The 13,499-nt window shown below is 38.9% G+C and overlaps 1 protein-coding gene across 1 annotated transcript; it reads right to left on the bottom strand.

The window, feature by feature from the left end:
• Positions 1 to 3,100: 3,100 nt before the first annotated feature.
• Positions 3,101 to 11,819, bottom strand: LOC140226974 (aqualysin-1-like). The gene is made up of 10 exons (XM_072307410.1): positions 11,750 to 11,819; positions 10,369 to 10,481; positions 9,656 to 9,778; positions 8,642 to 8,765; positions 7,482 to 7,591; positions 6,725 to 6,863; positions 6,160 to 6,344; positions 5,568 to 5,739; positions 4,265 to 4,374; positions 3,101 to 3,531 (listed from the first exon to the last, which is right to left on the bottom strand). Exons 2-9 carry the CDS (start codon positions 10,474 to 10,476, stop codon positions 4,265 to 4,267), a joined length of 1,071 nt encoding a protein of 356 aa, XP_072163511.1. The 5' UTR covers positions 10,477 to 10,481; positions 11,750 to 11,819; the 3' UTR covers positions 3,101 to 3,531.
• Positions 11,820 to 13,499: the final 1,680 nt, after the last annotated feature.

Genomic DNA, 13,499 nt, shown 5'->3' with positions numbered 1-13,499 from the left:
AATCAATCAAACCAGTTGATGGTAAAAGTAGTATGTGTATACATAGTAATAGCTTCGACTCCGTCTTCCGTTTTCATGATATGACAATCCTACACATAAACGTCAACGGTGACAGCGGTAACTGCATGGTTCACGCAGTCGTGAACGTGACAACCACCACTCCTGGTCTGCTTATTCAGCAGTTAGAGAGACTTCTTTATCATTTTCTCAAAGATAAAAAGTAGATAAAAGAAACTTACTTGTAAAGAAGTAGGCCTACATTAATTTGTCGGGTCAGTATTTCGTACTTGCGTCGGTAGAGAGTCAGGCATAAGTACAGATTTATGTTTTTCGTTGGTCGTTTTTTTTTTTTATCCCTAACTTACATTTAAGAAGTATTTTGAAGCAGTATATCTGGGTTTTTTATCTGCAAAATAAATGGTAAATAGTGGCGTTAACTCACGAATGTGAGAAATGCATAATGTGATGCATCTTACAGTAGTAACACATACATCAAACTTCCCATGGGACGGACGAGATGGGAACTATTAATGAGTCCACCTACTTCATCTGTTTACCACGTTTCAAGCCAAGAAAAGAGCATGTGATGATTTATACTGTTTTGTTATGCAGTGGTTAGAGTGAAATATTCTCAGCTCTTCTGGATGGCTAGTAACTGATCAGTGGGTCATGGGAATGCTGGAGGATGATTGTTCCAATTCTCGTGGGATTCATTTAAGAGTACATTACATATCTATTGTTGTGTGAAAATTATTTGCTTCAAAACGGTTTCATATTCAAGTAATGTGCAGTTTAATGCCCCATCACTGTACAGGCATGCTAACCTGGAAATATTAAAGTGCTCATTAGTTGAATATGAGACCATTCTAAAGTAAACAATTTTCACACAACAATAGATATATAATGTACTCTTAAATGAATCCCACAAGGATTGGAACAATCATCCCCAAGCATTCCCCCTGATTCCCTATAATGTTGGGTGATCACTAGCGAGGATATTCATCATCATCCGCACTCTCCCTCTCTCTCCCCCCCCCCCCTCTCTCTCTCTCTCTCTTTATGTATATACAGTACATACTTAATTTACAGAAAGAAAGAGAGAGAGAGAGGGAGAGAGAGGGGGAGAGTAGATCACAACAGTAGTGAAAGACATACATGTAGTTTTAACGAATTCGCCCGTAGGGCTTTATCAAGTCAATAGCAGATTTTATTTTGAAGGTGGTATAAATCAAGATGAAATGAATAAAAAATGAAAATAGAAATAATTTTCATTATACCATCTTCAAAATAAAATCTGCCATTGACTTAATAAAGACAAAGCCCTATGGGCGAAAATTCGTCAAAACAGCGTCATTTACGGAGTTTTCTCAATTACTGCTGTTGTAATCTACCAATATTTTGTTGGACTTTGAGCAGAAACCTTTTGCAGTTATTCATATATATATGTATATATATATATATATATATATATATATATATATATATAAGTGTGGACGTGTTGGCGTGATATTGAATAGGGAGCTTTAGATTTTGACGCGCGGACGTTTGAGACGACGCTTGCGCTGGACGTTCTCCTCTCCCTGCGTCTTGTGGAAAAGTAGCTTTAGATTACGCTGGGACGCAACGTAACAAAAAAAAAAAAAAAAAATCGCGCCCCCATGAAATTATGATCAGTGCATGAAGAAGCTCTCTACACCGCAAACTGTGCGGACGTGAAAATAGCCCAGTACGCGTAGTGAAAAACTCAGGCGACGCAAGCAAAAAATTAGTGAGGTTCACACCTAGATCCCTTTACCTTAAGGTTTTCAAAACCTCGAGGTTTTGTAAACTACGAGGCACTAAACTCCAGGTTAGCGTAGATGTAGACGCATGTAGTTTTGAAAACCACGACAAAACCTTAAGGCGAAGACACCACGACAACACCATAAGATTTCTTAGGGTGTTGTCGTAGTTTCATCGTGGTTTTAGGAATGCCCCCCACAGCGCGCTTAAACTATGTGAACGGAGTTTTGTTAACCACGACGCTCAATTTTTTCCACAATAGCGCGCAACCCTATGTGCGAAGTAGGCGCCCTTTATTTTCTATCGTAGTTAGCATTACCTTGAGGTTTTGCTAACTGCATGTAGGTGTGAACGGCATCGAAGTTTTGTCGTGGTTAGGGGAAGGAATTTTTGCGCTCGTAGTTAGTATAACTACAAGTTGTTGGATAGGTGTAGACATGGCTATAGATTGACTTTACGCGCGCTACTGCGCACGCTCAGAACATGTTTTTTTTTTTCCTTTGAACGTCCGCGCGTCTAAAATCTAAAGCTCCCTAATATCATCAAAAACAAAACTGAAAAAAAGTTCATGCTGTATTCACCAACAGTTTATTTCGGCATACCGAAATGAACTGCTGGTGAATACAGCATGAACTCGGTTTCACTTTTGTTTTTGATGATATGTATATAATACAATGTTCAGTGGTTGAAAATAGTGTAGGTAATGTAGTGCAAACAGTATGGCGTTAAACAAGCATACAGCCAGAGGGATTTGTGGTTCTAAATGTAGTTGTAACGGCAGTAGTAGTGGGAATTGTGTCAGGGCCATCAGGGTTACAGAAAGAGAAGAAGAAAAATGAAAAGAGCAATGAAAAAAAAAAGTTTAATAGCGTGCTTGCTCGAATCTCAGTGCAGCACTCGGGATTTTCGACCTGGCCATTTTTTTCTCTCATATAAATTATCATTAGCATCAGTATTAGGACGATGTGATACAAAGAGTGTAATGATCGAAGGGAAAAATAATTCCTTAATATCAATATTCCTTCAACCTTTTTCAAGAAATGAGTACAAGTCAACAGACCAGATCGATATTACTTAGTATCTTGCAGATGTCTTTATTGGAGAGCAAACGTCATACCCATCATCACATTGCTCAGCTTTAATCAATTACAAGGATGTCACCATTCATCAACGTCTCAGACAACAATCTTGATTTCGTTAAGCCATTGTGTTAATCACACATGAAACAATACGCCCTGCTATCCAATCGCCTTTCATCCATCATGGAAGATCATGTATTTAATTGTATCTGTTTGATCATTAGTTTGAGACAGGGATTTTTTTGTTCATATCTCGTTTCAAGAGATATAACTTTGCTCTGAGACTGTCAACTTGTTGATCATGTCTGAGATATTACATATTCTTCATTCTGCTAACTGAGACTCATTCAAAATCTATCTGAGTATTTTTCTCTGTGACCCAGTGTATGTTATCAAATTTTCAAATAAAACCAATTTCTGGTTTACATTGATACAATGAATGCATGCCAAATGATTTTTGCAGAGTTAACGCTACTGCAAAGTACACCTGAAAGAAATCCAATGCGATTTCTTTTTTCACGAAGTAACATTCGAGTCAATGATGATGATTATCGATAATTCAGATGTCATAAAATTCGTTGTAATCTCATCAGATCGTCTGCTTGAAGACCAATGGGAGACGAGTCGTGGCTACGTCACGCCTTGGTCTGAGAGGAAGCTCTCCCTTAACCTACGTCATTTTGAGAGAAATAAACGATAGCGTTGATTTTAGTAAAAATCCACTCCACGTCCAACAAAATATCATAATAGGGACAAATTAAACAAGCATATTTCGAGAAGCGTATGGAAATCGGATAGGGTAAAATAAGAAAGTCATGAAAATTCGATGTTTCACATATTATCGCCAAACAGAAAAGTCGATTGCAACCACAATGCAAATTAGTAGAGGTGGCGATGTTAATGCCGTACAATTCTCTATAGACTTGCATACTACAAGTGAAAACAAACTAGGTAGCTTCAATTAATCATATGGCTCACGGCAAATTAGATTGCAGGTTGTAATAATCTAATAACTATATATTTTAAAGGGAAAGGGTTGTAGCGGGTAAACCGTCAACTATGATTATAGATTTTAATAATATATTTTGTAAACAAGTCAATATGACAATTGTCAGGGTATGACATAATCACCTCATGTTCTTGGTATATTATGTGTGTTATGAGCTTGCTGCCAATAGCAGCTTTATGGAACTGTGAAATTCCAAATGTCACTTACACTATCTTTGTCAGATTTTAATGCAATCTTTCCTGTTCTGTTTGAACTGGCATCCTGTGTATCTCTAGTTTTCTATTCAAATGTAAGCAACCATTGGCTATTTTGGGTGACTTACGTAGAAAGTTCGAAAAGCACCCTTCCCAGTCGATGTACATAAATGTACACGTATGAAAGGTGTCATACATACCTACACATACAGCAGCTTGTTGGGAGATCCTGATCCAACGTCTGAGATCTTATTGTTGCTTGTGCTAGCAAGCATAGATGATGTACTCTTCGAATACAGAGTGATGGCTCCTGAAATATCAAGCAAATGAATTAGAGGCTATCTCCCTGTGCACTTGAAACCATTTCCATGGGTATAATGTTAAAATCACTCTATATCAATCATGTGCTTTAAGAAGCCTATAGCAGCAATAAGTGTGTGTGAGAGGGTTTGAAACACAGTCTGTTTTCTTATAACATTGCGAAACTTAAGGCAGCGTCAGCTCATATATTCGGCAGATCGTGGAATGCGATATGTGAATCTTCAGAAACAAACATGGCCAGTAAAGCTATACTAAAAGTGAAAGTATAGGCTACCAGGGGTAGAAAAAGCAACATAAATCATCAGCAGTAGTTCTGTAAGTAAAAACAAAATAAAACAAAACAAAACACCCCAAAAAAAACAAAAACAAAACAAAACAAAAAACAAACAAACAACAAACAAACAAACAAACAAACCAAAACCAAACAAACAAACAAACAAAACAGAACAAGCAGTGATGGGCTAGAAGCTATAGAATGAGAATGTAGTAACACTACTATGGCAATGGTAGTCGTACGCAGTATCAGGGGGGCGTTTCATCAACGAGTTCGTCGGAGATTTCACCGACAAATTTGCTATCAGCCAATCAGACCAAGGATTTCATTAGCTTTTAACAGTTGTCAGTGTAAATCCTTGCGTCTGATTGGCTGATAGCAAATTCGTCGGTGAAAACCTCCGACGAACTCGTTGATGAAACGCCCCCCAGAACTAACTACTGTGACGTCATCGGCATGTATTTAGCCGTTCGTATGCAACTCATAATTGTGGATTGTTGATTGTGACGAATATAAATGAGCCTTTAGATTATAAATTAGTCAATTCACACTTGTTGACAAGTGGTATATATGTAACTCGACCCCAACTCTACATCAGCCAACACATAGCACCCATTACACCAAAACACACTCACTGTGTAATACCATTCGCCGAGAACATAGGATTACGATATTCATGGAAAACATTGATAATGACAACCTATACTTCGAGAGAGCAATCTTCAGTATGTAAATGAAATATAACAACGTAAAAATAATTATGTATGTATATTTCAAAATGATAGTTATCAGCGTTATTCGATGACCATTTTCAGATATTAACGTGACGTGACAGTACATCATAGGTTGCATGGAATTGATTCATTGAGAGTCTGTCGTCGACTTGTAGTTTGCGTGGGTGATCGTACCTGCAACATGTGGACAAGCCATAGACGTTCCGCTGATAGTCCTGGTGGCAGAGTTGCTGGTGTACCACGTGGAAGTGATACTGGTACCAGGAGCGAAGATGTCGAGACAGGAACCGTAGTTAGAGAAGGAAGATCGTTTGTCGCTACTGTCGGTGGCACCCACAGTGATAGCCTGCGATTTGACATTAAGAGGAAAAAAGAACAATTCAACCTTAGCCACACTGCTCAAATATTTTTTTTCTTTGACGGAACTTGAATGTTCATATCCCATATTGATAATGATGCCCAAACCCTCAATCTAAAAAATTATGGGTTCTGCACCTCTATACCAATAAATGACATGACTACGAATGGTAGTCTGTTGCAATGAACAAAGACCTTGCTAAACCGTTGCTTTGGCAGCTTACAAAAGCGTGCATTGGCAATCATTGTAAGTGGTATTCTGCTTCAGTGGACTGAACTATGGACTATGATTTTGATGGAAAATACAAGGTACAAGGTCACGCTACTTACAGTTGAAACTCTGTTGGTATGTGTGTCATTAACATTAAGTCATATGGACTATTATTTGATGGAAAATTGCGCTTCTTACGGTTGAGGCACGAGCAGGTGATGAATAGCAGGCGTTTGCGTCATCGTTGCCCGCAGCCACAGCCGTGGGGACTCCAGAGCTGATCAGGTTTTTGACAGCAGTGTCGAGAGCTGTGGATATACCGCCTCCAAGTGACATGGACGCAACGTCCTTGCTTCCAGCATTTGCCCTAACGTAGTCCACCCCTGGAGAAACAGAAAACATCGATTTTTTCATTAAAAAACCTCTTTTGTGTCAAAGTTGTGGTGATGGCAGCTCCACAGATGGCTTGATTACATGTCGTAATATACTGACGGTGTCATTCAATACGATAACTCTTTCCTATTTTCCTTTATATTGAACATTCACCTATGCAATCTTTCTTGACACTTTCTTTAAGTACAAAGTTGCGAAGGCTAAAGATATTGGCATAAATACTGATGGAGGACTATAGACAGACTATATCATGATGCCAATGTGCTACCATGAACTGACTTTAGTTTCTTGACACTGGGGACAGTCGAGACATATTATGATGATAGAAGAAAGTAAGTGAGGTTGAAGAGGAAGCAACCATTTGATTTACCGCTGATGACGCCACTGTTGCTTCCAGATCCCAAACAGTTAAGAACCTTCACTCCCTTTATGTTCACCTTTGTAGCAACGCCATAGGTGTTGGATCCAACCGTTCCTGCACAGTGAGTGCCGTGTCCATTGCAGTCATCCTGGAGTCAGTAAGAGAAGATTACAATATGAAGGATGTTTATTTTTCAAGTATGTAAGGACCTTAGCTATCCATCACCGGCGTTGCTCACATGATGCGCAGGTACACACACAACCAACCACACACATGCACACACGCACGCACACACACACACACACACACACACACAAACTCACACACACAAACAAACAAACACGGACACAAACACACACACACACACACACACACACGCACACAGCGAAACTCACAAATAAGTAAATATTGGAAACCCCGTTGACTGTTTTCTCCCACAGACAATACTCCCAAAATGTCAAATTTTAAACCTAGAGTGTTGACTAAAAAGCGAAACATACAGATGAATACCTCCCCCCCCCCCCCACAATAAACCTCTTACCACACATCCACTCATACAAATATGATTATGCAGCTTCATATAGATACCTTTTTATGCAGAATGAATACGAATTACACGAGGAAACGTTGGCAAATAGAATCATATTCGAATTGGTTGGTAAACTGCAAATTATCCATATTGTAATCACCCCCCCCCCCCCTCCTTGTCCATATTATGGTCAGTATCATAATGAAGGCATGTTTCGTCTATGACCGTCTTACTTACATTGCTACCGCCGGCATAGTTCTTGACCTGATCGGCACGACCTCCGAAATCATTGTGGGTATCTCGGACCCCAGTATCAATCACCCAGACAGTATAGCCACTTCCGGTTCCTGTAGAAGACAAAACATTCCGACAATCCATGATAGTCTGAAGGACAATGAATATCTATACAACTTGTTCCCCATTACATCAAAAGTCTGAACATTCAAGTTTCCGATTTTATACCTCTAATTTCTGTTGAATTTTGATCGTCTAATGATATCACATAGTTTGCCTCACTTTTACTGAAGCGGAGAGAAAGCCTACCGCTAGATAAACACAGTTTTGAGAAATTTTGTATCCATGCTGATTTTTATTAGCTAACGCTTTTGTTACCTGTCAACTCCTGAACACTGTATCTCATCGCTTTCCTTCTCTTTTCCTTGCTTCTCTTTTCTACTCTTCCTATTCGGGTCCCTTATTCTCGGTTGTGTGTTTCTTTGTTTTTTTGTTGTTTTTGGTCCAATGACATTTAAAATACTAGTACTTTAAAGATTTACGTTAAATTTTGTTCTACGTGAGTGTGCTCCGTTCCTTTAGTTAAAAAATGTTACAAGGCATATATTATGTTCAGAGGCCGTTGTAGAAGTCAAGCGATTTGCTTTTTGATAACAGTCTCCCCACCTGTATACTTACAGATCTGTAATGAAATTCATTTATTATTTCACATGATTGTATACTTGTAATGTAAAATCTTGTTTATATTTTCATGGCTTGTAAATAATATATTTGATATTGCTATACTTATCTTATGTCATGTACAAGTAGAGATATAAAACTCACTGAAACTTACTGAAATTTTAATCTAACCTTACAACATACGTAAACCCATTTGGATTGTCAGAAATCCATGCTTACAGCTTATATCCGCGTTGAATGCATGGGAATTGATAAGACTAACTTACAACCTACATGACATGTGCGCTACTTGCAGTGTATAAACTGAATGTTGAAACTGGTGTGTGTAGAAGCTTCCTTTTGCGCCTATTATGACGACAAATCCCCAAACAAGAATTAAAAATTTACATACACGACAAAGGTGTTTCGCATTGGTGCCACATGTCATGATGATCATATTAATATCTGCTAGCCTGGAAGAAATGCTAGGTCAAGTTGAGTACCTCGTGGGCCGTAGTAGTTGTTTAAAGGAAGGTCCCTCTGATCGATACGGTCAAGACCCCACGTGACCTGAGTACGGTACACGCCATCCTCTTCCACGTACTCGACGGCAGGCAGACTTCGAACCTACAGAAAGAGTTTTACAGGATTTTGTATCAGTGCTAACACAGTGTCCAGCGCGAGTCCAATATATACCAAAAGGTGTGGAACGAGAGGATGCCGCTCATGATGAACCTGGGCCCTGTTTCATAAAGCTGTTCGTAATGTTACGAAGGACTTACGAACGACTGGTGATCAGTTCTGATGTGCTATACCTATCAGAATTTCAATAATTCAGCACAAGAACTGATCACCAGTCGTTTGTAAGTCCTTCGTAACTTTACGAACAGCTTTATGAAACACCCCCTGGGCTGACAGCTGAAAGGCATTGTCTAACACCAACTACCAGAACACACAGCCAATATCGCTCTCTGCCAAGTCTTGGCGGTGAAAGTGATCCGGGTTTTTTCCCTCTCCCATTCGCTTTTGAGTCATTATCATCAATTTCTTGGGTTATACTTTGGTGTTCTGGAAGCAACAACAACAACAACAGCAACAGATATCACCATCACTGTACACTGTTTGCAACATTATGTTGCCAGTGAACAAGCGAGTAAATGAAATTTGAGGGGAAAAAACACCTCAATTCAAGTAATAAAAAAAAGAAGAGCGAAATATCAAACGATGAGCACCGGGAGCTGGAGAAGAAGATCAATATAGTACTTGTACATTAACGTTTTGCAGAGAAGGTATGGGAAACAACGCCATAAGGCGTGTGCAGTAAACATGCTCAATTAGCGACACACAGGAACATTTACGAACGGTGCAGGTAAATTTCAACGTGCGGTCTTCTTTAGCGATAGACATAGTCTTAATATAACGAAGATTTTAAAAAAAAAATGAAATGGTGAAGATTAGTCATTCATTTCTAAGGGTTAGAAATGGAAGCCCCTTTGATGGTGACAGAATGCACTTACAACTTCCAGGACACGCTCCTCCAACTCTGCAGCGAATCCATGCAGGACGTTGCGCCAAATGTTTCCGACACGCCCACCAGAGATGCGAACAGTTGAGGAGATCTCATCGAGGTTGTACTCGTCCTGGGAGCATGTCCAGACAATGACAGGGAAGATCGCATTATTTTCTCCATTCATTAATTACTTTCTGGATAAAACGCTCATTAATCAACAAATCGGAATAAGTGGTTTTACTGAGAAGCTTTATTACAACAAACAAGCTCAGGAGTACAGAAATGATTTACATTGTATACAAGACTGGTTAAAACTTGGGACTTGGGGGGAAAGGCGTTTCCTCCTACATAAGAAGAGCAAAGAATATTACATACCGACCATCGCTTCACAAAACTAGTACAATACTGTATTGTTACACATTCATTTCTTGGCTTGACACTTGTCACTTTCTGCGCTAAACAGATGAAGTTGTGAGCTCGTTAAAGACAGCTACAATCTCGTCAGTCACTCACATTGGAGGTTTGATGTAAGTGTTACTATTCTTGTACGGTCTCGACCCTTTTTTATAACCCCATACAACTTAAGTATCACCGACAGCCTACATACAGACCAAACAGAACTTATGTTACCTTTTCTGAGGGAGTGGAAATCTGAAACTCGTGTCCATGAACGCTGAAGCAGGAAATTAAGGATTATAATCTTTAGCTCTTCAAACTTACCCTGATCTTGATGATGTATTTGCCTGGGATAGGCTCTGAGTTGCGGTACAACGGGGCGAGCTCGGCCGAGGCGGCTGCCACGAGGAGGATTGCAAAGAAGGTCAACATGATGTCTGCACAAGTCAAGAGAGAGAGAGAGGGAGGGGCGGTTAAAGGCTTGTTTAGCTCCATGTGCCATAATTTCTGCATACACTAAATCCATCACTGTGTTTGCGGCAAACTTTCCTGCTCATTGAAACAGCACATATATAACTTTATCTTAGATATAGTCTGGATTTAACAACATTTAGTACCAGCGTTGGTCCCTCGACACCTATCTTTCAGTTCCATGAATTGATATCATATGGTCGAGCATAATTTCGAATACACGTAACTTGATAATTTCAAGCATTTTTTTTTCAATCTATCTAAATAAAAAATAACACCTAATAGAATGAGCAACCTTTTCTAAATCAGTTATAATTTTTTTTTTTTTTTAAGTAAAGTTACGGTCACAAAGGTTCGTAAACAATCTCCCTGTTCATACGAATTCGGGAGTTCGTAGAGATTCGTAGATATACGTATGATGGGGCATAGTTTCTTACGGCCTTCTTACGAAGTTCGTACGAACCCCGATAAATTTAGAAGAACAATTATTTAAGACCTTCTTCAGAAACGAAGTGAGTCGTACGTGAAGCTCAAGGCATTCTCAAGTCATTCGTACAAAGATCTTACAAATGCTTATATCCTTTGTCTGGTTGGGGGAAAAAGCCATGCCGTGTAGGTACTGCCGAAAATTCTATGACTGTTGAAAGTTTGATACTGCCAGCATGGCATCAGTGCCAAGGAGACTACAACTGCACGAACGCCGTACGAGCCCTCTGTGAAGAACTTCGAGCGTTTTACGATCATCTTAAGAATTTGAGGCTTCTATGGAATTGTCTTGCGACCGTACGAAATTTACTAAAATCTTTTTGACGTTGCTCTTGATCGTATGGCCGCCTTGAGAAAAGGGGGATTCGCATATATACGATGTTGAAAATTATCTTGGACAAGGCTATCGACAAGGCTGGCTGCGAACTTACGAACGGTTTATGAAAATAAGAATGCTGGTTTTGTACGACCGTTTTGAGGAGCTCTTCCGGAGTGGTGTAAAATCGTTCTTACGGCGTTTGTACCAGTTCCTAAAGAAATTTTTGACGGAGCCTTTAGATTTTATTTTCTAGAAAAATGATATGCAGCATTAGTGAAGAATCTATTCGAAGACATAAAAGATGCTGAGGAGTTTATTGATATTTGGGAGAAGAGTTGGATTACCTCTATTGTAAATAAGTAGCACCTTGTCTATTCCCTGATATTATGATAGTAGGTTCAATAGGGAAAGGAAAACAAGAAAACTCACCGGCAAAGACGAACTGGTTGAGCTGATGTCGAGAAGACTCTTCTAGAGGTCAGTAGAGGGCGATCTTCAAGGCAGATCTGATGAGGAGCTGCAGTCAGATGGCAATATTTATACTTTTTGATGCAGCCGTCGCAAGATGTTCTGTTCCCAAGCGGCGCGCCATAATGCAAACACTTCAAGTCAGATCCGCAAATCTAATTGGCTAATGTCAGGATTACGTATATTGTATGATAACGGACAAACATATCATAACTTATCAGAAGACAATAATATAGTTAAGATGTAGGTTGTATGCCGACTCTCTACCGACGCAAGTACGAAATACTGACTCGACAAAATAATGTACTTCTTTATAAGTAAGTTTCTTTTATCGACTTTTTAACTTACAGAAAATGATAGGGAAGTCTCTCTAACTGCTGAATTAGCAGACCAGGAGTGACGGTTGTCACGTTCACAACCGCATGATCAGTTGCCACTCGAGGAAAATAATGTATTCTTTAAAATGCTTACTACAGCAATTTGAAATCCTAGATTAAGAGCTGGTATATTTCGTTTTCTTCTAGTGACGTCAGTAGGTTGGTGAATTTGACTACCGACCTTTTACCTAATTAACCGAAACGTCTGAAATCAATCAATAAAAATGGTTTAACCATTTGATTACCAATGCATTTTGTCTAATCAGATTAATTTTGCAATGCGTTGTTTGTCCTAGTAACTATATACCTATAAGATTGCTTTAGATTTACAGTTCAACAGCTTACGGATTTCACAGTGTTTAGTTTATTAACTACTCAATATACCCTTGATTAAAGGGATATACTCAATATACCCTTGATTAAAGGGATGTTATAGTATTGGTGGAGATGAGAACTGGGCGTTTAACTTTCTGCGAGATACCAAGAAACCACTTATGAAATTATACAGAACATATCATTCTAGTATAAGAGGAATTCAAAGTTTATTTGATGAAAATCGGTTTCGGAATGGCTGAGGTATCCAAAAGTAAAGTAGAACAAAGCGATCCTTATAAAAGGTGGGTCCCACCTGTTATTTGGATTGCACTGTTTTGGATGTCTCAGCCATTTAAAAAACAAGTTTCATCAAATGAACGTTGAATTCCTCTTGGAATTACACGTTCTTTCATATTCTATAAGAGGTTTCTCATCATCTCACCAAAAAATGTTAGAAACCTGAAGTTAGGTCTCAACCAAAACTGACCTTGACAACAAAATAGAAGAAGCAGGAATACTTTGGCTGAGACTAGACATTTTCCACAGAGTAAGAACAATAATGCATAATCTTGCTCTTGCTAACCTATAACAGTATGAATGATTCTAATATTACGCACTCCTGTCTTCTCACCCATTACTTATTTCCCTATCAGAGAAACAGCTACTAATGTTATCATAGTAACAACTGATATGTTATCATTGCTATTTTATTCAATTCGTGTAAAGATTTTTTGTTTGTTTGTATCGTTTTGTTTTGCTTTTAATATGAAAGTCTATACTATTTACAGGGCTTTCTTGAAATGAAAGTCTGCTGGATATCAGCAGAACTGAACGATTGTTCCCGTTAAAAGATGTTGATAACTAATAAATTATTTCTATCGCTACTCATAGTATACCATTTCTGCAACTACTCCATTTACTACCACAACAACTGTGACTTCTATCTCCCTTCAGTATATGGACCATTATTCCCGTCTATAACTGCTACGATTTCCTTCACATGACAACGATGAAACAAT

Source organism: Diadema setosum, chromosome 4, assembly GCF_964275005.1.
Source record: "Diadema setosum chromosome 4, eeDiaSeto1, whole genome shotgun sequence".
NCBI classification, from domain to species: Eukaryota; Metazoa; Echinodermata; class Echinoidea; order Diadematoida; family Diadematidae; genus Diadema; species Diadema setosum.
Note: the sequence above shows the minus strand (reverse complement) of the source record. Positions and strands in the feature narration are given on the sequence as shown.